The following is a 24,247-nucleotide window of genomic DNA, read 5'->3' on the forward strand; positions in this document are numbered from 1 at the left end:
GAGGGGGAAGAGACCATTTAGTAATTTACTTATACCAGTGTTGGCATTTGGGGTAGGTTTTGAAAAAAAGACGAGACTGGCTTTCATAAGCCAGTTTCAGCATCGCTATATTTTTGTGATGGTTATGGTTAATAAGCATGTATTTTAAAACAAAAAGTGGCCATGATGATGTACTTATAAAATGTTTCCTTCTGTGCTGGGTACTTCATACACACGGACTCACCAGTCGTCAAAATGACTAGTCATAGAACTGGTCCGCATCATTGTAACTAGAGATGTGCTTGTGGGGACGCTGGTCGTGGCATTTGGGGTCTGGTGACATTTAAACAGGATTGTTAGGGTAGAGGGGAGAGAGGTCTTACAAATATTTATAAATAGATACTAGAACCTTAGTAAATCCCATAGCACTTTACAAGATGACACAGTGTACGTGGAGTTGCCATACGCTTGAGTCAGCATTATAAGTTAACACTTAGGGGAATATCAAATCTCTCTGTTAATTTAACATAGAATGGACTGCTTTAAAAGACATAATTAGTGATATAATAAACACTTGGTAACAAATTGTAAGGTCAAATCATTCTTAATACCAACAACATAATTGCCACTGTACATACATTGAGGAAGATGTGGTTTCTGCCTTGAAAAATCCCAGAATCTAAGTTGAAATGCATCATAATTCATTGCATTGTATTGCCATTCTTGTTATGATGATTAGATAGGCCATTCTATTTGAAAATGTTGTCGGCAGTCCTTGTTCAGAAGTTATTGCTAATGTGACTTACCAAGGAGATGTATAAAAGTCATATTAATAGCGTAAGTGCTGATTACTTTACAGGTAGACTTTCCAGGAGCAATACATTTTAATATGTCCAGTAGACAGTGTAGTTTCTATACAGTGTATAGATGTGCAGTTTATCTAAAATAGTATCTATATTGTATATATGTACATTTCCTGTAATATGAATAATCTGCTATACTTTCATACTCTTCTGTTACCAGAGTGGATAAAAATCAATGGATTAAAAAGTATATGTGTGTGGGGGGAATGTAAATTAAACACATCTTTTAAAAATCTGTTTAAATTTGAAATTGACAACCTATGTTAACGCCTAAATTTACTATAATCTATTACAATCACGTACATAAAGAAATGCTGCAGCAATGAGCCCTCCTCAAATTTTAGTTTGTCTAGCAGGCGCAGAGAATGTTTTTCTTCGTTTGGAGTAGTTAATTCAAAGATGAGAAACCGACTGGATGTTGAAAAATCAGGAAAGTCTGTTTTCCTCCTCCAGTCTACAAATAAAAATTAGGTGGGAAAGGAATGAAGTCTGTTAATTCTGAATACTTGAAGGACAAGGAACCAGATTTTCAAAGGTGTTTATAGGCACCCAAGAGGCAGATAGGTGTCTAGTAGGATTTTCAAAAGCTCCTGAGCAAGTTAGATGACCAGAAACAATCACCAATTCACTAACTACAGTTAATGTTTCCTTTGTTTAATAAATAACTTTTTAAAATAGTTTTATATGGAGCAGATTGTGGAGGAAGTAATTGATCTTGTAACTTAAAACAGACTGCATTTATTGTTGAAAGGAAACACTATGAAGACTGATGAGCATAAAATTAAACCCTTCTAGCATTGCTTTAGTTTACTGGTATGTATGTGCACTTCAGATTGTTGTTCATATTTTTGAGAAGTCAGGTTGTTAAAAAAATCTTCTTTAGGAAAAACTGCAGTCAAGTATTTGCAGTTGCAAGCAAGTCCATCCATGAAGCTGTGCTACTTGTTGCAGCTTTTGGTTATATAGGGAGGAAGAAGTTTTTAAATGTCTTATTTTAGGTTAAATATAGCTTCAGACCCATTAAGCTTAAGAATCCCTTAAAGCTGTATATAATGTACAAAGGAGAGGAAGCTAATTTATTAATTTCTTGTCAAAATTAATTTCTTAGGTCCTAACATGGGAGGGAAATCAACATACATTCGCCAGGCTGGAGTGATAGTTCTAATGGCCCAAATTGGGTGCTTTGTACCATGTGACTCAGCGGAAGTGACTATTGTGGATTGTATTCTGGCTCGGGTAGGAGCAGGAGACAGTCAGTTGAAAGGTGTCTCGACTTTCATGGCAGAAATGTTAGAAACTGCTTCAATTCTTCGGTAAGAGCTGTACCTGCTTTGTGTTTCATCAAAAGGGGAGGAGGCTACCTTAAAGGATTTCTTTATATTGTACCGTTTTTGTTTCTGTTACTTAGAAGATATGTAACTTATCACCATAGATACTGATGCTCCTAGATGAGGATAGCCTAAGTGTTTTACTTAATGAGTGCTCATCTTCATTCACACATTTTCTTGTGAGCCTGATAATCATGTCTCTTGCATAATATCATTTCTGTGTGTGTGTGTGTGTGTGTGTGTGTGTGTGTAACTATTAATAGTAGTTAACTATTTGCACTTGCATTAGACTAAATTTTGAATTTCAGAGAGCTTGCACTATCTAAACTTTGAAAAAATGTTTTTATTTTAGGACAGCATCTGAAAACTCTTTAATAATCATTGATGAGTTAGGAAGAGGAACTTCAACATATGATGGATTTGGGTTGGCATGGGCTATTTCAGAATATATCGCCTGCAAAATTTGTGCCTTCTGTATGTTTGCAACGCATTTTCATGAACTGACAGCACTTGCTAACCAAGTGCCAACTGTGAATAATTTACATGTCACCGCACTAACCACTGATGAGATGCTGACTATGCTTTACCGTGTCAAGAAAGGTGAGATCTTTTAAATGCTGAACAAGATAAAACTATCAGATGCCATGGGAGAGGAAAAGGGAGCCTTTCCTGCAAAAAGACCAGAAACTACTGTGATACAGCATGGCCAGAGGGCAGCAGGAGAGGGTTAGAAGGGAGCCTTATTCCCTGTAAGGGGAAGAAAGTTTACTATAGATTAACTAGAGCACCTGACGCCAATTAGAGCACCTGTAGTCAGTCACATGATAAAACTCCATGCTTCAATCAGACATTGTGGGAGTAGGAGCAGAAAGAATTGGTGTTGAAGCAGAGGACAGTTTGGAGAAGTGCTGCGGTGGGCTAAGAAGTCCTAGACCCTAGGTAAGGGGCACCTGGCTTGTGCAGAGGGAGGGCAGGAAGCCCCCCACAAGCTGAAGGGCAGGAGAGGGAAGTAGCCTGGGGGAAGGAACCATCAGTTCAAGTGGTTCACCACTATCCTCAGGGCCCCTGGGCTGGGACCTAGAGTAGAGGGCGGACCCAGGTCCCTCCCTCTCCACTCCCCTCCTCTAGGACACTAGTGGGGCAATTAATATTCCAATTCAGGGGCAAGAAATGGCGCCCTGAACACCCCCCCCCCCAAAGAAGAGAGAGCCTGAGACCCATCATAATAGTGCCGGCAATTTGCCACACTACCTTTCCTATTTTGATAGTGATGGCTAAGAACAGCTTGAGACCTACTAATGATTTGGTCCATTTCTCTCTGAAATTGGATACCTTCAGAGAGCTGCATCTCTGGGTGAATACAGATGAAAATCAGTATATTTTGGTAATGAAATGAGTTGTTTTCTGATCCCCAGACATAGTTCTACAACACAAATGAAAGCTTTTAGGCCTGTTTTTAATATTGCATTATCAAAAGGAGAAACTCTTCCCAAATAATTTCACAGCTCTGCATTTTTCTAATTAACATACTACCTATAACTACTTTGGCATATTTCATGCCTTATAATTTTATTTTAGAGCAAAAAATTGGAATCTGTTTCTACAGGAAGGATAGGTGTTAAAGTTTAGCAGAACAGTTCAGTACGATGATAAAAAGAAATAAAACAGTAAGCTCCGGATACATATATTTTATTTAACAAATGGTTCAATGTGTGGAGGCATAATCACTGAAAATATTGGCTAACTTATTTATGCAACAATTCATATCTAGCAAAAAGTTATTTTGCCCCCTTTTTCAAGGAACTGGCAAATGAAATTGAAAGCCCAAAAGCAAGGATTTTTATTGAATCCATAAACTCAGGTACCGTATCACTGGAGAATAAAAATATAGTACCTGTATTTAAGGAAGGAGAAAAAAAGTAATCCAGGAAAATACAGAATTGTAAACGGGTCGGGACTCACCCCTGCGGCGCCTCCTGCTGGTGACTCCGGGAATTAGCTCAGTTCCAGTCCAGAGCGCCCTCTGCAGGCCGGTGATCTGCCTGTCTTCAGGCCCCCGTGTCCCGCCTTGGACCCGGTGCCCTTTTACATGGGGTGCTGCCCCCTAGCAGTAACCCCTTTCTTTCAGGGTCTCCCCCCCCCTCAGGGAACCCTCACCCTCTATCCCTACCTTGCCTCAGTATTGGTTACTGCCAGTCATTGTCTAGCCCCACACTCTGGGGCAGACTGCAGTATCAACCTACTCATCACAGGCAAAGGGGTTTGGACCTGCTGCCTTGGCCTACCCCTGGGCTGCCCTTGCAACCCCTAGTACCAGTTGGCCCTTCGCTAGGCCGCAGCCTGGGGCTTTCTAGGCTGTAGCTCCCCAGCTCCTCAGCCTTTCCCCAGCCCTGCTTCACCCTAGGTACCCAGTCTCTAGCTCCCTGCAGCCAGGCCCTTCTCTCTCTGAAGGCAGAGAGAGACTGCCTGTTTCTGGCTTCCCTGGCCTTTTTATAAGGCCTGTGGCTCAGTTTGGGGCATGGCCCCAGCTGCAGCCACTTCCTCAATCAGCCCAGCCTTGAGAGCAGCCGCTCTCAAGCCCTGCCAGGCCACTTTTAAACCCCTCACAGCAGGAGCAGGGTCCACCCTGCTACAGGACCGAAAGTTTCACCTCAATTGTATGCAAGGCCTTAGAACAAATTTTGAAAGAGAAAAGTAATTAAAGAACTACAGCTAAATGGTAACTGAGGTAAAATACAACATGGTTTTTATTAAAGGTAGATCGTGCCTGACCAACCTGATCTTTCTTTGAGAAGATAACGGATTTTCTAAACAAAGGAAATGCAGTAGATTGAATCTACCTGGATTTCAGTAAAGCATCTGATACAGTTCCATAATTAAAATTAATGTGAGACTTGAAAGATGAGTAAGGAACTGGTTAAAGGGGAGACTACAGTGGGTCATGCTGAAAGGTGAACTGTCAAGCTGAAGTGAGATTACTAATGGAGTTTCTCGAGGATCAGTCTTGGGACCAATCTTCTTTAATATTTTCACTTACAACCTTAGCACAAGAAGTGGGAATGTGCTAATAAAATTTGCACATGACACAGTTGGGAGGTATTGCCAATACAGAGGAGGACCACAATTTCATACAAAGAGATTTGGATGACCTTGAAAACTGGAGCAATAGATATGGGATTAAATATAATAGTTCAGAGTGCAAGGTTATGCACGTAGGGACTAACAACAAGAATTTTTGCTATAAGCTAGAGCAAGGGTTCTCTGACTTTTGTACTGGTGACCCCTTTCACACAGCAAGCCTCTGATTGCGACCCCCCCTTATGCATTAAAATCACTTTTTTATATATTTAACACCATTATAAATGCTGGAGGCAAAGCACGGTTTGGGGTGGAGGATGACAGCTCGCGACCCCCCTTGTAATAACCTCGCGACCCCCTGAGGGGTCCCGAGCTAGAGCCTTATTGGTTGGAAACCCAGGAGAAGACTTGGGTGTATTGGTCAATCACAGCTGTGAAAACTGCTAATATAATCCTAGGATGCATCAGGCGAGGTATTTCTAGTAGAGAGAGGGAAGCATTATTACAGTACAAGGTACTGATAAGACCTCATCTGGAATACTGTGTGCAATTCTGTTCTCCATTGTTTAAAAAAGATTAATTCAAACTGGAACAAGTGCAGAGAAGGGCTACTAGGATGATTGGAAGAAGGGAGAACCCTGCCTTACAAGAGGAGACTTAAGAAGTTTGGCTTTGTTAGCCTAACAAAACAAAGGCTGAGGGGAGATCTGATTATCCCTCTGATGTATTTATAGAGAGAAAACACCAAGTAGGGAGAGGAGTTAAGTTAAGGGCCAATCTTGGCCCAAAAACAAATGGAAATAAATTGGCTGGTGGGTCTCACCCACAAATTCAGAGTCTAACTGATCCCCATATTTGGAGTTTGGAAGGAATTTTCCCCTAGGTTGGATTTGCAGAGACCCTGGAGGATTTTTGTCTTCCTCTGCAGTGTGGGGCATGGGTCACTTTCTGGTTTGAACTAGAATGGTGGAGTCTCTGATTTGAAGTCTTTAAATCAAGTTTTGAGGACTTGAGTAACTCAGCAAGAGGTTAGGGGCCTATTACACGAGTGAGTGGATGAGGAGGTTCTGTGGCACATGGCCCGCCAGGGTAAGCACCCTGGCAGGCTGGGCCAGTTTGTTTACCTGTTGCGTCCGCAGGTTTGGCCGATCGTGGCTCCCACTGGCCGCAGTTCGCCGCTCCAGGCCAATGGGGGCTGGGAAGCGGCGGCCAGCACATCCCTTGGCCCGCGCCGCTTCCTGCAGCCCCCATTGGCCTGGAGCGGTGAACCGCAGCCAGTGAGACCCACAATCGGCTGAACCTGCGGATGCGGCAGGTAAACAAACCGGCCTGGCCCGCCAGGGGACTTACCCTGGCGGGCCACGTGCCAAAGGTTGCCGATCCCTGTTCTATGGTCTGCGATGTGCAGGAGGTTAGACTAGATCAGGGGCGGGCAAACTTTTTGGCCTGAGGGCCGCATCGGTTTTCGTAAATTGTATGGAGGGCCGGTTAGGGGAGGGGTCGTGGCCCAGCCCCCACCTCCTATCTGCACACACACCCCGGACTCCTCCCCCATCCAACCCCCATCCCCCATTCCCTGACAGCTCCTCTGGGACCCCTGCCCCATCCACCACCACCACCCCCCACTCCCTGTCCCCTGACCACCCCTGGACCTCCGCCACCCCATCCAACCCCTCCTCTAATTCCTGACGGCCTCCCCGGGACGATGGCCCCATCCAACCCCTCTCCTTCTTGACTGCTCCCCCAGGATCCCTGCCCCCATTCAACCCCCTGTTCCTCCCCCAACCACTATCCACACCCCCATCCGCTGCCCACCACCCTGAACTCCTCTGCCCCCTATCCAACCCCTTCTGCTCCCTGTCCCCTTACTGCACTGCCTGGAGCACTGGTGGCTGGCGGTGCTACAGCCGCGCCACCCGGCTGGAGCCAGGCCACGCTGTTGCCACCGCACAGCACAGAGCACCGGGTCAGGCCCAGCTCTGCAGCTGCCCTGCCCCAGGAGCTCACAGCCCCACTGCCCAGAGCATTGCGCCGCTGGCAGCGCAAGCGAGCTGAGGCTGCGGGTGAGGGGGAAGAGCGGGGGAGAGGCTGGGGGCGAGCCTTCCGGGCCAGGAACTCAGGGGCCAGGCAGGACGGTCCCATGGGCCGCAGTTTGCCCACCTCGGATCTAGAACTACCACTAAACCTTAATATTGCCCCAGTTCTGTATTTTTTTAAAGTTTAATTTTGTATCTAGTCTGCTCTGATCACTTTTTCCTATATGACAAACATCAAGGGCACCGGAACCTTTGTAGATGTGGGGAGAGCCACCGGCGCCGGAAACGGGGGAGAACCAGGGAGCCATGCCCACCCCCACTTTTTAACATGGGTGTAGTTTGGGGACGGGTTTGGTGTTGCCCCCACACTGCAAGCCTTGGGCAGGCACAAAGCAGCACTGTCCCCGGCCGCCCGGCTCCCCGGCCCCGCGGTTCCCCGCGTACCCGCCCGCCCGGCTCCGCTTCGCCGCCTGCCCGCCCCCGCATACCCGGTCCCTGCCTGTCCCCGCCCGCCCGGCCCCGCATACCTGGTCCCGGCTCGCCTGTCGCCCGCCCGCCCGGCTCCGCCTCGCCGCCCGCCCGCCCGGACCCGCATACCTGGTCCCGGCTCGCCTGCCGCCCGCCCGCCCGGCTACGCCTCGCCGCCCGCCCGTCCGCCGGCTCCGCTTCACCGCCTGCCCGCCCCCGCATACCCGGTCCCTGCCTGTCCCCGCCCGCCCGTCCCCGCATACCTGGTCCCTGCCCCACCTACCTGGTCCCGGCTTCTCCTGCCGCCCGCCCGTCCGCCCGCCCCCGCATACCTGGTCCCTGCCTGTCCCCGCCCACCCGCCGTCGAGATAACAGGGTTTAACTGTATTTTCAGAATTTGCTGCGGGCCAATAAAAACTGACCCGCGGGCCGCAGTTGGCCCGCGGGCCGTAGTTTGGACACCCCTGGACTAGATGATCATGATGGTTCCTGTGGGCCTTAACGTCTGAAATGAAAGGAATATGCCATGATGTATCAGTCATCAAAATGTATAAAATAAACCTCCAAGTTCCTTCATAGCTTTCTGTGCATATTTTTGGACTTCTATCTTGGCATAGCTAATTATATTTTGAAGAGCTCCATACCAAAGTGCTTGGGTGAAACTGAGGAAAGTACTAAGATACCGAAGATAAAAATTATTGTAACTTAATGGAATGTCATGTACTTTCTTTGCACTATTCTGTGCAGGGCTGTAGGCAAATAACACATTTCCTAGGATGTTATCAAACATAGACTAAGTGGTTGTAAGTCAAGAAATATTGGGAGAACCTAAATTATATCACTCACTTCTCAAAAAGAGAGAAATATTGCAGGGCTTGTTTTTATAATCTTTTAGTCATTGTAAATACTTTCTCCTGAGAGTTAACTTTATTTATTTTTCTCCAGGTGTCTGTGATCAGAGTTTTGGAATACATGTAGCAGAGCTTGCTGCTTTTCCAAAGCATGTAATAGAGAGTGCAAAAGAGAAGGCTCTGGAGCTAGAGGAGTTCCAAACTATTGGAAAACCTGAGGAATCTGAAGGAGAACCAGCAGCTAAGAGACGCTACAGAGAAAAAGAGGTTTGTTAACATAGGCCGAACAAAACCCATGTCAGGTAGTCAGACTGTTAACTATTATTCACTGAAAAAAGTTATACACCAACAATACATTATTTTGAATAAAAAGATGGTGACTGGCAAAAGCCTTTTATCCTTTCTGGGAACAAACAGGTTGCAGAATTGTATTTTGCTACATTTAGCCACTGTTTAAATGGGCCAGAAAAATGTCAGACTCTGGGAATGTCATCTTCTCTAGTGTTGTCAGTTTAGAGCTCCCCTCCATGGAGATGCATGTGAACCCTTTAGAAAGCAGTGGGTGGAGTTGCATGCATGTCTTCTTGCTGAGCTGAACAGTATGGACCGAAGGCATATATGGGACCATGGCTCCAACTATCTCTCTGTTTTTTCTTTCTCCAATGGGCTGAAGGCCAGAATTGGTTTGTTGGTTGGTTTTGGGGGGGGGTGTGTGCGCCTTTGGTTGTAATTTAGTTTATATGTAAATAGCTCTCGCATTTGTTAGGTTTGTAGTTTGCATGGTTCTGCAGTTGACCCACTGTCTTTGTCCTGTTACGTGGGGGTTCATCTGCACTAATTTCTTCAACCTCAAACAGGCCTATTCAGTATAGTTGATTCTAGTAAAAATTTAGGTCCGTATTGTTTTCTAAGTATTAAGAGAATGCAGAATCAGTCAGTGCTACGCTTGGCTGATGCGGCAACTCATGGTGTTAGATGCCATCAGGTGGTCGAGGGACATCTACATGAACACATCACCGGACTTTGGCAATACCAGGAGAGATGGAGCTGGAGTTCCGATGAGAAGTGCAGTCAGGAAAGTAACAGAAATACTTCCTTCATGGATTGTATTTTCTAAATAGACAACCTACCCTAAATTCTCTGTTACTGAGGGACAATTATCAGAGGGGTAGCCGTGTTAGTCTGGTTCTGTAGAAGCAGCAAAGAATCCTGTGGCACCTTATAGACTAACAGACGTTTTGCAGCATGAGCTTTCGTGGGTGAATACCCACTTCTTCGGATGCAAGAAGACAATTGTCACTCATTAATATATTTTGTTTTCCACAATGAAAACTCTCTACAACTTTTAATGAGTGATATACCCCAGTATTCGGATTCTAATATATAAACTGTATTGTTAAAATTATATCACCTAAATTTGGGTTATTGCTGATTATTCACTATATACATATTTTATCTTATCTATATGTATCTTATGACTTTATCCACAAATACAAAGTTTGTTTTAAATCTAAGCACTATACCCAGATGTACAGACACTAAATTTTTTTAACATTAATGTCAAAGATTAGCATACCAGGTGTGTGTTATGCAAAATGAAGGTCGTCATTCTTCGAGTGGTTGCTCATGTCCATTCCATTGTAGGTATATGTGCTCGTCACATGCACTGGTGCCAGAAGATTTTCCCTGAGTGGTATCTGTAGGGGACCGTCTCTGGCACCCTCTGGGAGTGGGGCACATATGCACCGGTATAAGGGGTGCCGCCACCCCCCAACCCATCCCCTTCAGTTCCTTCTTACCGCCAGTGACGGTGCTGGAACGTCATAGAATATCAGGGATGGAAGGGACCTCATGAGGTCATCTAGTCCAACCCCCTGCTCAAAGCAGGACCAATCCTCAACTAAATCATCCCAGTAAGGACTTTGTCAAGCCGGGCCTTAAAAACCTCTAAGGAAGGAGATTCCACCACCTCCCTAGGTAACCCATTCCAGTGCTTCACCACCCTACTAGTGAAAAAGTTTTTCCTGATATCCAACCTAAACCACCTCCATTGCAACTTGAGACCATTACTCCTGGTTCTGTCATCTGCTACCACTGAGAACAGTCTAGATCCATCCTCTTTGGAACCCCCTTTCAGGTAGTTGAAAGCAGTTATCATTCTTCTCTTCTGCAGACTAAATAATCCCAGTTCCCTCAGCCTCTCCTCATAAGTCATGTGCTCCAGACCCCTAATCATTTTTGTTGCCCTCCGTTGGACTCTTTCCAATTTTTCCACATCCTTCTAGTAGTGTGGGGCCCAAAACTAGACAAACTACTCCAGATGAGGCCTCACCAGTGCCGAATAGAGGGGAATGATCACATCCCTTGATCTGCTGGCAATGCTCCTACTTATACAGCCCAAAATGCCGTTAGCCGTCTTGGCGAGAAGGGCACACTGTTGACTCATATCCAGCTTCTCGTTCACTGTAACCCCTAGGTTCTTTTCTGCAGAACTGATGCCTAGCCACTCGGTCCCTAGTCTGTAGCAGTGCATGGGATTCTTCCATCCTAAGTGCAAGACTCTGCACTTGTCCTTGTTGAACCTCATCAGATTTCTTTTGGCCCAATCTTCTAATTTGTCTAGGTCCCTCTGTATCCTATCCTTCAGCGTATCTACCACTCCTCCCAGTTTAGTGTCATCTGCAAACTTGCAGAGGGGGCAAACCACGCCATCCTCCAGATCATTAATGAAGATATTGAACAAAACCGGCCCCAGGACTGAGCCTTTGGGCTTCAAGTGCTCCTTATGGAGCAGGCCCTCGCACCGACCTCCGAGATGGCTAGATCGGACTCCGCTCCAAGCACCTCCGCGTCAGTGTGGCGCAACCCACAGTCCCCAACCTCTGACTGGTGCCGATCCTCATCACCAGTACCTGCTAAGAAGCAGAAGAAACACACCGGGAGAGGGTGGTCTCCCATGTCCTATAAAGGGAAGGAGAAAGCTGGAGCCGAGCAAAGACCTATGTGGGGCAGCTCATCCCCTCCGGAGCACAGCCAGGCTCCAGCATCACCAACTGATCTGTCGAGCCCTCTCTGGGACCCGCCCACCACCCCAAGAAGTGGCAGAAGCACCCAGCACCTGGCAGTGCCATCCATGCCAGAGGCCTTTCAGGCTGCTTAAGGACATATTGTCCCTTCTGGTGCCGCCAAAACGTGCGAGAGAAGTTGCCTGCTTGATAGGCAAGCCCTGTGGCCCTTACAATGATCCCCATCTCCGCAGCACCACTCCCCAGCACCACCACAGGCGGCATTCCGCCAGCAGTCTCCAGAAATCACTATTGTCCCTCCGACACGAGCCGGCTGGCCTGCCGGAGCTCCCGGCACTGCTCCCCGGACTCCAGGCACCATTCTCCGGAATCCCAGTGTCGATCACCGGCTACCTGGCGCAGACTTCCCGAGGCATTCTGCCAGTCTCCAGAGGCCCAGCACAGATCTCCTGAGCAGCCGCGTCGCTCTCCAGATTCTCAGCACTGATCCCCTGAGTCTCGATGCCGGTCCCCAGAGTCACGACACTGGTCTCCGGATTGATAGTTCGGGTTTCTGGAGTCAAGAAGAGGAAGAGGAAATAGTCCCAGTTAAAGGCTTCTAATACCTTTACACCCACCCCTCCCCGAGTTCTTTGGTCATATGGAGTGCTTCTGCCAGTGAGCATGACAGGCAGGGGTAACCTGGTTCGACCCCTAAAAACAACAATGTGCAGAGGCTCGATTTGTTTGTCAGAAAGATTTATTTGATTTCTAGCCTCCAATTGTGAGTGGCCAACCGCCAAGCCCTGCTTGGAAGATATGATTATAACATTTGGCAATCCATGGCCAAGTTTGTGGACTCGTTGCCAGAGAGCTGTAAGCTGGAGACCCTGGCCATTCTCGAGGAGGGCAAGACAGTGGTGAGGGCTACCCTCCAAGCAGCCTCAGACGTGGCAGACTCCGCAGCCAGGACCATGGTTTTGGCCATGTCCATGAGAAGGGCATCTTGGCTACAGTCATCCGGGCTCTTGGTGGAGGTTCAGCAGTCAATCCAGAACCTTCCCTTTGATGGCCTGGCGCTGTTCTCAGACCAAACAGACAACAAATTGTATGGTCTAAAAGATTTCAGGGCTATACTGTTCTCCCTGGGTCTTTGGGCACCTGCACCTGCAAGGAAGTGATTCAAACCACAGCAGACCCAGAGATTTGGGAGCCAGTCCAGGTTGGAGCCCTACCGCAAGAAGGGTAACAGCTATAAGCGCCACCAGGGCCAACTACCAACCTCCTCTGCTCAGTTGGGCTCTACCCACCACCATCTGGGTAGCAAGCAGGCCTTTTGAGGGTGTGCCCCAGTGCGACTTGAAGGTAAAGAGGGACAAGGTACGAGTCATTATGATCACCCCAGGTTGGCCTTGCCAGCATTGGTTCGGCACACTCATGGACTTAGCGGTAGCAGCCCCGTGGGCTCATCCCAACTGCCCAGGACCTGCTCTTTCAGGATTCCAGACGGTTACTGCACCCAAACTTCACCTCTCCCCACCTCACATATGGATGCTGTGTGGCTAAATCTTGAGGAACAAGCCTGCTCTAGTCAGGTCTGGCAGGTTCTTTTGGAAAGCAGAAAACCTTCCACCAGAGCAACTTACCTGACAAAGCGGAAGTGCTTCTCCTGCTGGGCGTCAGAGCAGAATCTCTCTCCGGTCCAGTCATCTCTACAATCCATCCTGAATTACCTGCTTCACTTAAAGCACCAGGGCCTCACCTTTTCATCGATCAAGGTGCACTTGGCACATTGGCCTTCCACCCTCACATCCAGGGTAGATCAGTATTCTCACACGAGATGATGATCAGATTCCTGAAAGGCCTTGAAAGACTTTTTCCACCTGTCTGGGATCCAGTTCCCCAATGGGATCTCAACCTGGTCCTCTCCAGGCTCACTAGCCCTCCCTTCGGTCCTCTGGCTTCCTGCTCTCTTTCACACCTGTCATGGAAGGTCACATTCCTTATAGCTGTTAGCGAGGCGAGTCTCTGAGATTAAAGCTCTTATGTCAGACCCCCCATATACTGTATTCTGCAAGGTACAGCTGTGTCCCCATTCAGCCTTCCTGCCAAAGGTGGTGTCACAATTCCATGTTAACCAGGATATCGTCCACCTGGTGTTCTGTCTAAAGCCTCACACAGCAAACGAGGAGAGGCGTCTGCACACCCTAGATGTCAGGCATGTCCAGGCTATCTACCTGGAGTGCACCAAGTCCTTCCACAGATCCACTCAACTCTTCATTGTGCTGACTTACAGGATGAAGGGCCTTCTGGTGTCTTCTCAGAGGATTTCATCCTGAATCACTACCTGTATCCATACTTGCTATGAGATAGCACAGGCTGCTTCTCCACTGATAATGACGGCTCATTCAGCTAGAGCTCAGGCATCGTAGGCCACTTTCCTGATCCATTTCCCTACTCAGGACATCTGCAGAGCTGCGACGCGGTCGTCGGTGCACACCTTTACGGCGCACTATGCATTACCCAGCAGGCCAGAGATGACGCTGGCTTTGGCAGAGCTGTGTTGCAATCGACACGTCCATGAACTCCTACCCACCTCTGGAGGTACTGCTTGGGAGTCACTTACAATGGTATGGACATGAGCAAGCACTCAGAGAATTAAAAATGGCTACTCACCTTTCGTAAGTGTTGTTCGAGATGTGTTGTTCGTGTCCATTCCAATACCCACCCTCCTTCCCCTCTGTTGGAGTTCCGGCAATAAGGAACTGAAGGGGGTGGGGGCAGGGGTGGGCGGCGCCCCTTATACTGGTGCATATGCATGCAACTCCAGAGGGTGCCAGAGCTTGTCCCCTACGGATACCACTGAGGGAAAAACTTCCAGCACTGGTACATGTGGGGAGCGCACACACCTACAACGGAATGGACATGAGCAACACATCTTGAAGAACAACAGTTAGGAAAGGTGAGTAACCCTTCTTTTTTTCCCTGGGGAGGTTTGTAGCCTATACCCATTTAGGCTCTTGTTCTTTGAGTAAACTTCCTATTGTTGGTGAGAGCATTACTGGTTAATCTGCTCAGAGTCAAAGACTTAGCTATTTGGACTCTGGAACTTCAATGTTTTATAGCAGTTTTTAGGTTCAAAGACCATAAGAGGATTTGGGCTGAGACTTTACCTCTTCCTCAGCAGATGAAGAAAAGGCATGAGTGTTCCCTCTTAGCCTTATGCAGACTCTGGGAGGAGGTTGAGGAGATGCAGATCTGAGAACAATCTCAGATGTCAAGGGAAGCTGATTCAGACACTGCCATGGTTCCAGTGGTCTGTTGCCTTTCTCAGCACCAATTGATCATTTGGTACTAGATGCTGGTATGGATCATGCAAATGAGCTGCCAATTAAAATTGTTCTCCTTACTCGTTGTTCTTCCATTTTCCCCTCTAATAGGCTTAAGCAAGGTTTCATTCCCCAGTATACCTCCTAGTAATAGGCAACAGGAGGCTTTCTTATAACAGTCTCTAGTTGGCTTCTCTGCCATTCTGTGAGACCTTGTGCCAATAATGATCTCATGTTGCCTTTTCACCAAGGGTGCCAGTAATGGATCCACCTTATCCTAGTTTCATTGGTGCATGTAAATCTATTTGCAGGTCTCCTAGGTTTGTGACATATGGAGATGAATTTGAAGAAATCATCTCATCTCAGAAATTCTTAATGCATCAGTCTGTGCGTAGATGAGTTATGACCTTAATGGTGTCATAGTATCTAAAATCCTTGGCACTTATGCCACCATATCCAAAATAGCTTCCACAGTTTAAGAAATACCTTTGTTACAGAGACATGTGAGGAGGCTACCTGGCTCTCTGTCATGGAGTTACACAGTATTCCTTTCTCAACTTGTAGCAGGTCTCACATACAACTGGGAAAGTGGTTCTGCAATCTGTCCCACTTCCTGTGTGTGGATAGGGGAGAGGTTTACTTGCTGCTGTCACAGGAAATGGGTGCATATGCTAACAATGCTCAGACAAAAATTCGTTACCAGTAGCCAGTGTTCTCTCTAATTTTTTATGTTAATGTGTGGAATGAATTTTATGTGCACCAATATGGAGGTGATGTGTGACATATCACCTTCATATTGGTGCACATAACAAAATTCATGTGGTGGGAATGGGGGTGAGGGGTTCGGAGTGTGGAAGGGGGCTCAGGACTGGGGAAGAGGGTTGGAGTGGGGGGGAGGGATGAGGGCTCTGGCTGGTGGTGCAGGCTCTGAGGTATAGCTGGGGATGAAGGGTTGGGGTGTGGGAGGGGGCTCAGGACTGGGTGCAGGGGGTGAGGGCTCCATCTAGGGGTGAAGGCTCTGGGGAGGGGCCGGAGATAAGAGGTTTGGGGTGCAGGCTGCAATGAGGAGACAGGACCCCCTCCCAGCCCTCTCTCACCGCAGCTGGGCTGAGGGAGGGGCTCCTCTCCCCGACAGCTCTGGCGGGCCTGGGCCTCTCCCGCAGCTGTGGCAAGTCCGGGGCAGGTCCATGCTGGGGCTGGTGGAGAGGGGCTTAATAGGCAGCTTAGAGGGAACTTAGCCAGTAGCTGTAGTTCTTCAAGTACACTTAGTCCAAATCCACATTCCTTCCTATAAATCTTTTTGTAAATCCTAATAAATGCATCATCTTGTTGTGAGTAAGTGGAAGGACCTGAGGGATGGTTGGGGCAACAGTCCCTTACAATAGTGTACTCCCAAGTCTGAATGTTCCTCCCTGTGAGGGAGCATACACACAGCCCTGTGGTCGTTGCCCAGCACAGGATTCCAGTTGGGTTTCCAGAGTACATACACATCTCAAGAGTATGGAATCTGTGCAGCGTACTCAACTTAGGTTACTTTTTACCACCAACTGTTGTTTTGTTGCATCTTAATCAAGGTCAGGGTAAAATACTCTTCAAAATTGTTTCTCGTGTCTGAGTTCAAACTGTGTCATCTCTTAATCTCATGTAAATTAAATTGCTATAACCTACTGTAGCAAACCTCTCAAAGTAGGGGAAAGTGTTTCATTCTTAGGTGTTTTAAAAATACTGTTAAGGTTATACCATACGGTGTCACTTCAGAAAGAGAGGCAGTAGTACTGCATAGTTTCAGATGTTTTGCCTGTCTTTACCAGATCCATTAACAACACTTCTGGAGGCAGACACATGCTATTATATCTGCAAGTCCTTTAGATTGATGAAGGTTCCTCACTGGATGTGCTTTGCATAAGCACGTCATGCTAGGAAATCACAATTACGGGAGCCATGGGATTAAGCAGGTGATTGCATTGGAGTTGCACAGAGGCTTATGCAGAATCTTGTACTCTTGACACATTGTGTTACCAACACAGGGATTTTGAATACTAGTCAACAATTTGTTTGGTGCTCTTAATGTTTGGTTTTATTGCACACCACTTCGATTTTAAAAAGTTCCGCTCATTGGTTTCCTTAAAGGCAAATGCATACAGCGTTTCTATTTTCATGTGTTTCCTTTGGTGCCTGCCAGTCTCTGGTTGCTTGGTAACAACTTGTCCTTTCCTTGTTTTTAAAAACGTTTCTATTTGCAGTTTAGCTTCACAATAGTGGTATAGGTATTCCAGCTGTTGTCGACCAAATACTCTTTATGTTCACCGAATGCACAGCTCTAGAGCTAAACTATGGACTGGGATTTAAATATGAAACACACACAGTAGATCCAGCCTTTCAAACTAGCAGGTTTTAAAATCTTTACATGGACAGTTACTAACCTAACAATTTTTGTTTGTCAACAAATGATTTCTACCCATCAATCAGAAGGTGAAAGCACTCTCTTATTGCTCTGCTCCTAATTGCTCTACTTCAAGGGTAGGCAACCTATGGCACGCGTGCCAAAGGCAGCACGCGAGCTGATTTTCAGTGGCACTCACACTGCCCGGGTCCTGGCCACCGATCCGGGGGGCTCTGCATTTTAATTTAATTTTAAATGAAGCTTCTTAAACATTTTAAAAACCTTTTACTTTATATACAACAATAGTTTAGTTATATATATTATAGACTTACAGAAAGAGACCTTCTAAAAATGTTAAAATGTATTACTGGCACGCAAAACCTTAAATCGGAGTGGATAAATGAAGACTCAGCACACCACTTCTGAAAGTTGGCCGACCCCTGCTATACTTGTTGCTCTGCTAAATCCTTTACTTCAGGAAAACTTCTGACTCTTATTGAAATTCTGTTCTTGATGCTTCCTTGGTGGGATTGGGAAGAGAATGAGCTTAAAGGTTAAATACACTTTCCTTTTTCTTTCAGGAAGGTGAAAAAATAATTCAGGATTTCCTTTGCAAAGTGAAAGCATTGCCCTTGAGAGACATGTCAGAGGAAGACATCAGAACCAAACTGAAACAATTGAAAGCTGAAGTGCTGGCAAAGAACAACGGTTTTGTGAATGAAATTGTTTCCCGAACAAAAGTTACTCCATGAAAAAGCTAAAATGACACTGCTTGAATTGTTTTAAGTCACAAGAGCTATTGTTTTCTTGTCTTGTAGGTTTTATGCTTTGTGATGTTTTTTACTCATTACTGAAGCAACACTTTCTCTTGACTTGTAATTACTTTTTTTAAATGAGTACCTATTGTACCTGTGTAATAGTTTAGTTACTGCTATTTTCAATAAAATCATCTCTCTAATATCAAGGAAGTGTGAATAAAAGAGAGCCATAGTTTTTCCAGAAAGTCAAACCACGTATAAATTTTACCATGCTGTGTTAGTTATGAAAACTGTCAGTCCTAGCACAAAATCTACAGCTGCCCTCTACTGCAGTTATTTTTCATTGTCATCACTGATGCTGCACTCGCTGGTCCAAAAGAGTACCCGGGATAATTGTAGTTTTAACAGGGCTGGATTAGTGATGTCTTTTAGAAATACATTTGCTAAGGAATCTTAGCTAATGATTAGACATTTAACTGGTTCTGCACTCTCTTTAAGTGCAAAGGATTGTTTACACTTGCTTGAGCCAGACATAGTACAGGCTTGTGCACTTTCCATTCCAGTGCTAGCCCTTCATTGTACAGAGACTGCCAGTTGTGTGGTGGGTTGTAATGTGAACAAACAGGAACTAGGATGATGCCACCAAATAACTTTCTTTTGTGAGTTAAATAAGATTCCTGTAGCCAAAATCTCCAGAAGGGAGAAAGCTAATTCATTTTACCTGATCTACTTAACATGCTTCTTGGGGGGGCGGGGCCTGTCTTATGTATGCAATGATTTGAATTGAAAGAGGACACAACTGTCCTGTACATGTGCTATTACTGCATCTCACATATTGTGTACCAGCTAGTGTGCTTCAATTCAGTGTGCAGTCATCTCCCTCTATTGGCAAGCCCTGAAGCACATCAAGATACAAGTTTGCCTGCAGCACTTGCCTGTTAGCTATATACCGGTATGTTGCTTTATATCTGAAACTGGCAGTGTGAAAAGCTTTATTAAAAAAAAGTGATGTGTCTGGCGGTGGGATTATAAGAACATACATATGCTGAAGATGACAGACATGACTCTTTGATATATGCTCTAGCAGAGATTAAACCAGAATGTGTGTTAAGCATGTTGATAGCAGCGTGCTGTTGAAAAACTAATAGTGTGTGTGTCTGATCTATACACTTATTGGAGTAGAGTACATACAATTTTATTTCTAGAATGTTTGTTTCTAAGAGGGTTATCATACTAAACTTGAGAAGTTGATCATTTTTACTTTTAATCAAGTATAAGTTGGAAAATAAGCATATTATACCCTAGAGAATGTAGGAAAAGGTTAGTTCGATGTAGAGATTTTATGTACATTGGACTCTGCCACAATACCTTATATTTGTTTTAAATTAGAATACAGTATACTTTAAGTATGTTCATATTAAACATTGTAAGAAAAAATATCTATATAACTATAATACTTATACAGTATTATAGTGTCTGTAAAGTAACTAGTTTGTCAGAATAGAATAGTATAAAGCAGTGCAGAGTACTGCTGCAATACAAGTCAATTTTCTTGATACACAAACTTTCTTATAATATAGATACTTAGTGGGAATCAGTTTAAATTACTATAGAAATTCATAGGAAATCACAGGGTTTGAATTAGATTGACCTGTTTCACTATATCTAAAGAAAGCCTGCAGTCCTTTGAAGATTGTGAGTGACATACACCTATTACACGCCTAGGGATATGAGTTACTAGTGTATTTGCTTATGTGAAGATCATATGCTTGAGTCAACCTCATAGTGAAAATGTGGCCATGCTGTTTATTAGAATAAGGTCCTTGTGACTGTTAATCTATGCATGCTCTCTTCCTCAACCGTGGAAGAGGAGATTTACTTCTGCAGCCCGCCTGCTCAGCTCCACAGTTGTGTTATATGGGCATTCCACAGGATTTCAGCTCACAGGGTACAAGAACCATCTTGGTTCCTCCTATATTCTGCCCTCCAAATCCCACAAGAAAGGAAGGTGTAAGCAGATACAACCTGAGGCTGTATTAATGTACCCTGCTTTTCTGCCTACTCTTGAAACATCCCTTTTGAGGGGCACCAGCAGCAGCTGTGTTGAGAGAACCCCCAAAGGACAGCTGCTGTAGGAGCCGATGCTGTCCAGAGTTATGTGAGAGGGAAGTATAGCCAGGAGGGCTGTACTTTAGATCAGAAGTACATGGGCCACTTCTGGAGATGCCCCATTGCAACCTGTGGAATAAAGGTGGGAAATCCCTGAATGCTTCTGCAGGATGGAGGAACCCTCCAACAGACCTGTGAGTAGGAAATTGTGAGTTGAACTTTGCAAAGTTTCCTCCCATCATGTGGGTTGTTCCTGTGACGGGGAGAACGGTGCCATTTGTTTTAATTTAAATCAATGACCCTCCAACTGAGGCTCGGGAGCTGCAAGTGGCTCTTTAATGTATCTCCTGCGGCTCTTTGCAGCATATGATATTAAAACACTGTGTGACTTAATTATTAACCAATGTAAGTTAATGGTAGTTAATAAAATAATACTTGGTCAGTCATTTTGCTGTGAGGGAAAATTATATATATATATATATATAAAAGACCAAGTATTTTATTAACTACCATTGGTTAATAGTAAATATAAGCAGTAAATGAAACAATGAATACTCAAAAGAGCCACAGTAGTGTGAAATGTTTATTGCTAATCTGGCTCCTGAACCACTGAGGTCTGAGTATCACTGAATTAAATAAATTCTTTTCTTTCAGAAACATGTCCGTAATGACAAGAACTGTGCCAGGAACACATCTTAAATGAAACAAGAACTATGTCATGAATGCAGATTATCAAAGCTTCAGAACTAAATTGTGCAGTTATCAAGAAAGCTTGAGGCCACTCACTGTCAGCCTTGAGTAAAGATGCAATTTTCTCTTTTGCTCATTCACACCTGTGTTCTCAATAAGCGTGGCACTGAATACTTGCTGCATATTCAGTATCAGTTTGTAATCTGTGCAGTTGCTTTTCATTTAGAAGGCTGTTGAGGAAGAAATAGCTTTTGGTAAAAGAAAAGGGCATATTACCAAACACTGCTAGACTTCATTTCTTTGGAAAATGCCATTTTCTCCCTGATTGCTTTAGCATTTGATCACAAAGTAGAATGGTAGAGCAATGTAGTGTATATGCATGAGAGCAACATCTATTCAATATACAAATACTTCCTTTATTTTTGTATTGCAGTCATAAGGAAGTGAGACGTAGCTTAAGACAACTGAAAAGAACTAGAACAATCTGATATAGTGGTAAGGAGAATTCAGTGATAGATAAACAAGTTAATGAATTAAAATAAATCAGCCTATCACTTCTGAGACTCCAATTCTCATGTGACCAGTAACCTAGCAGTAGTGTTTGCCTTTAAGCTACTTAAGACTAATATGTATAGAATAACACTGATCTGAATGTCAAGTTGCAACTGCCTGTTCACCCCTAACAACTGATAAAGTGGCTGATAAATGACTTTAAAATCTGATTTGTTGTATGTTGTAACTTAAATGTTTATGGAATTTAAGATGGAGCATAAATATCCTAGTTAAATGTGTAATTTAACTCCTTGTCCATTGAATGCATATAGTCAACTTGTGAAACTAATGACATTTTTATACTATTTAAATATTCTCAAACAGTATTAATGAGATCTTTATTCAGTAATTCAACCCCTGGGCACACGCATGAGAAGATTAAGACCACAAATTACACTTAGTCAAAACACCTGGGGAGATAAAAAGATACAGTAGATAGCATGCACAAGAAAATCACAATAAACAATTGCATTCTATAGTATAGCTTTGGGGACAAACAATGGAATTGGGACACCAGTGTGACCTAAAAAGTCTGCTTTTACCACCGCAAACTAGTGAGGGGGCCAGCTGCTTGAGAGGACACCTGAACAGGAAGGCATCAGCATAGGGAAGACTCCTAGTGCAGTACAGTAACTCCTTGCTTAATAAAACAGGAGTACTTGTGGCACCTTAAAGACTAACAAATTTATTGTAGCATGAGCTTTCGTGAGCTAAAGCTCACTTCTTCGGATGCATAGAATGGAACACACAGACAGGAGATATTTATACATACAGAGAACATGAATGGATTTTTTACCTTTAGTCCTTTTGGTATGATGTCCATCTGTTTGCATTTGGAAAGGAAGATGATGTCAGTCTGTATCTGTACGAGTTTTTTCATGAAGTTGATGGATTTCCACTCCATACGGCTAAATGCAGTGCCTTGCATAATGACAGGTTTCAGAGTAGCAGCCGTGTTAGCTCACGAAAGCTCATGCTACAATAAATTTGTTAGTCTTTAAGGTGCCACAAGTACGCCTGTTTTTTTTGCGGATACAGACTAACACGGCTGCTACTCTGAAACCTGTCCTTGCTTAATGTGGGAGTTATGGTCCTGAAAAATGTTACTTTAAGCAAAACAATGTTAAGCGAATTCAATTTCCCTATAAGAATTAATGGGGGGGGGGGGGAGGGTTAGGTTCCAGGGAAAAATTTTTTGCCACACACATTATATTATATAAAACACACATACAGAGTTTTAAACAATTTAATACTGTACTGTGAAGCTTGGTTGAGGTGGTGGAGTCAGAGGATGGGATATTTCCCAGGGAATGCCTTACTGCTAAATGATGAACTAACACTCAGCTGAGCCCTCAAAGGTTAACATATTGTTAATGTAGCCTCACATTCTACAAGGCAGCATGAATGGAGGGAGGAGACACAGCATGGCAGAGAGAGACAGACAGACACACACACACACTGTGTGTGTCAGAGAGATGCACATTGCCCCTTTAAGTATGCTGACCCCACTCTAAGTACACTGCCTTTTAAAGTAGATCAGCAAGTTGAGAGGGCAGCTGCTGCCAGCAACTCCCTCTGTCCTGGGTGTCCCCCCCGTTCAGGGTACAGGAGCAGGGGGGAGGGGGACACCCTGACAGCACCCATCTTCTCCTCTCTCCCCTGCACAGCAAGGAAGAGGCTCCTGGAAGCAGCTCCAAGGCAGAGGGCAGGAGCAGCACACAGCAGTGCAGAGGAGGGACAGCTGAACTGCTGGCAATTGATAGCCTGCTGGGCAACTACCGCACAGGGAACTTAGAGGAATGGGGAGCTGATAGTGGGGCTGCCGGTCCACCCTGGTTCCAAGCCCCCACCAGCTAGCTGCAACAGGCTGCTCTTTCTGCAAGCAGTGGACAAAGCAGGCAGCTGCCAAACAATGTTATAAGGGAGCACTGTGCAACTTTAAACGAGCATGTTCTCTCACTGATCAGCAATGTAACAACATTAATTGGGATGACGTTAAGTGAGGAGTTACTGTACACAAGAATTAGGGCTGTCAAATCAATCATGATTAAAAATAGAATACCATTTATTTAAATATTTTTGATGTTTTTTACATTTTCAAATATATTATTTTCAATTTAGTTGGGGATTGGTCCTGCTTTGAGCAGGGGGTTGGACTAGATGATCTGAGGTCCCTTCCAATCCTGATATTCTATGATTCTCCACACCTCCTCCCTCTCAGATTTTGGAAGGCGCTTCAGATTCTTAAACCTTGGGTCGAGTGCTGTATCCTTAGAAATCTCATATTGGTGCCTCCTTTGCATTTTGTCAAATCTGCTGTGAAAGTGTTCTAAAATGAACATGGGCTGGGTCATCATCCGAGACTGTTATAACACGAAATACATGGCAGAATGTGGGTAAAACAGAACAGGAGACATACAATTCTCCAAGGAATTCAGTCACAAATTTAATTAACACATTTTTTTTAAACGAGCATCATCAGCATAGAAGCATGTCCTCTGGAATGGTGGCTGAAACATGAAGGGGACTGGATAAATTCATGGTGGCTAAGTCCATAAATGGCTATTAGCCAGGATGGGTAAGAATGGTGTCCCTAGCCTCTGTTCGTCAGAGGATGGAGATGGATGGCAGGAGAGAGATCACTTGATCGTTGCCTGTTAGGTTCACTCCCTCTGGGGCACTTGGCATTGGCCACTGTCGGTAGACAGATACTGGGCTAGATGGACCTTTGATCTGACCCGGTACGGCCATTCTTATGTTCTTATGAAGGGGCATATGAATGTTTAGCATATCCAGCACATAAATACCTTGCAATGCC

The 24,247-nt window shown here is 45.0% G+C and overlaps 1 protein-coding gene across 1 annotated transcript in view; it reads left to right on the top strand.

Annotated features, from left to right (window-relative positions):
- The window catches only part of MSH2 (mutS homolog 2), a 103,832-nt gene extending 85,548 nt beyond the window's left edge, over positions 1–18,284 (top strand). Inside the window, exons 13-16 of the mRNA XM_045010532.1 lie at positions 1,951–2,155; positions 2,523–2,770; positions 8,698–8,870; positions 17,902–18,284. Coding sequence (XP_044866467.1) covers positions 1,951–2,155; positions 2,523–2,770; positions 8,698–8,870; positions 17,902–18,072 — 797 coding nt within the window. The 3' untranslated portion in view covers positions 18,073–18,284. The remainder of the gene's footprint in view (positions 1–1,950; positions 2,156–2,522; positions 2,771–8,697; positions 8,871–17,901) is intronic.
- The last annotated feature ends 5,963 nt before the right edge of the window (positions 18,285–24,247 follow it).

This window comes from Mauremys mutica, chromosome 3 (genome assembly GCF_020497125.1).
Source record: "Mauremys mutica isolate MM-2020 ecotype Southern chromosome 3, ASM2049712v1, whole genome shotgun sequence".
In the NCBI taxonomy this organism is placed as follows: domain Eukaryota; kingdom Metazoa; phylum Chordata; order Testudines; family Geoemydidae; genus Mauremys; species Mauremys mutica.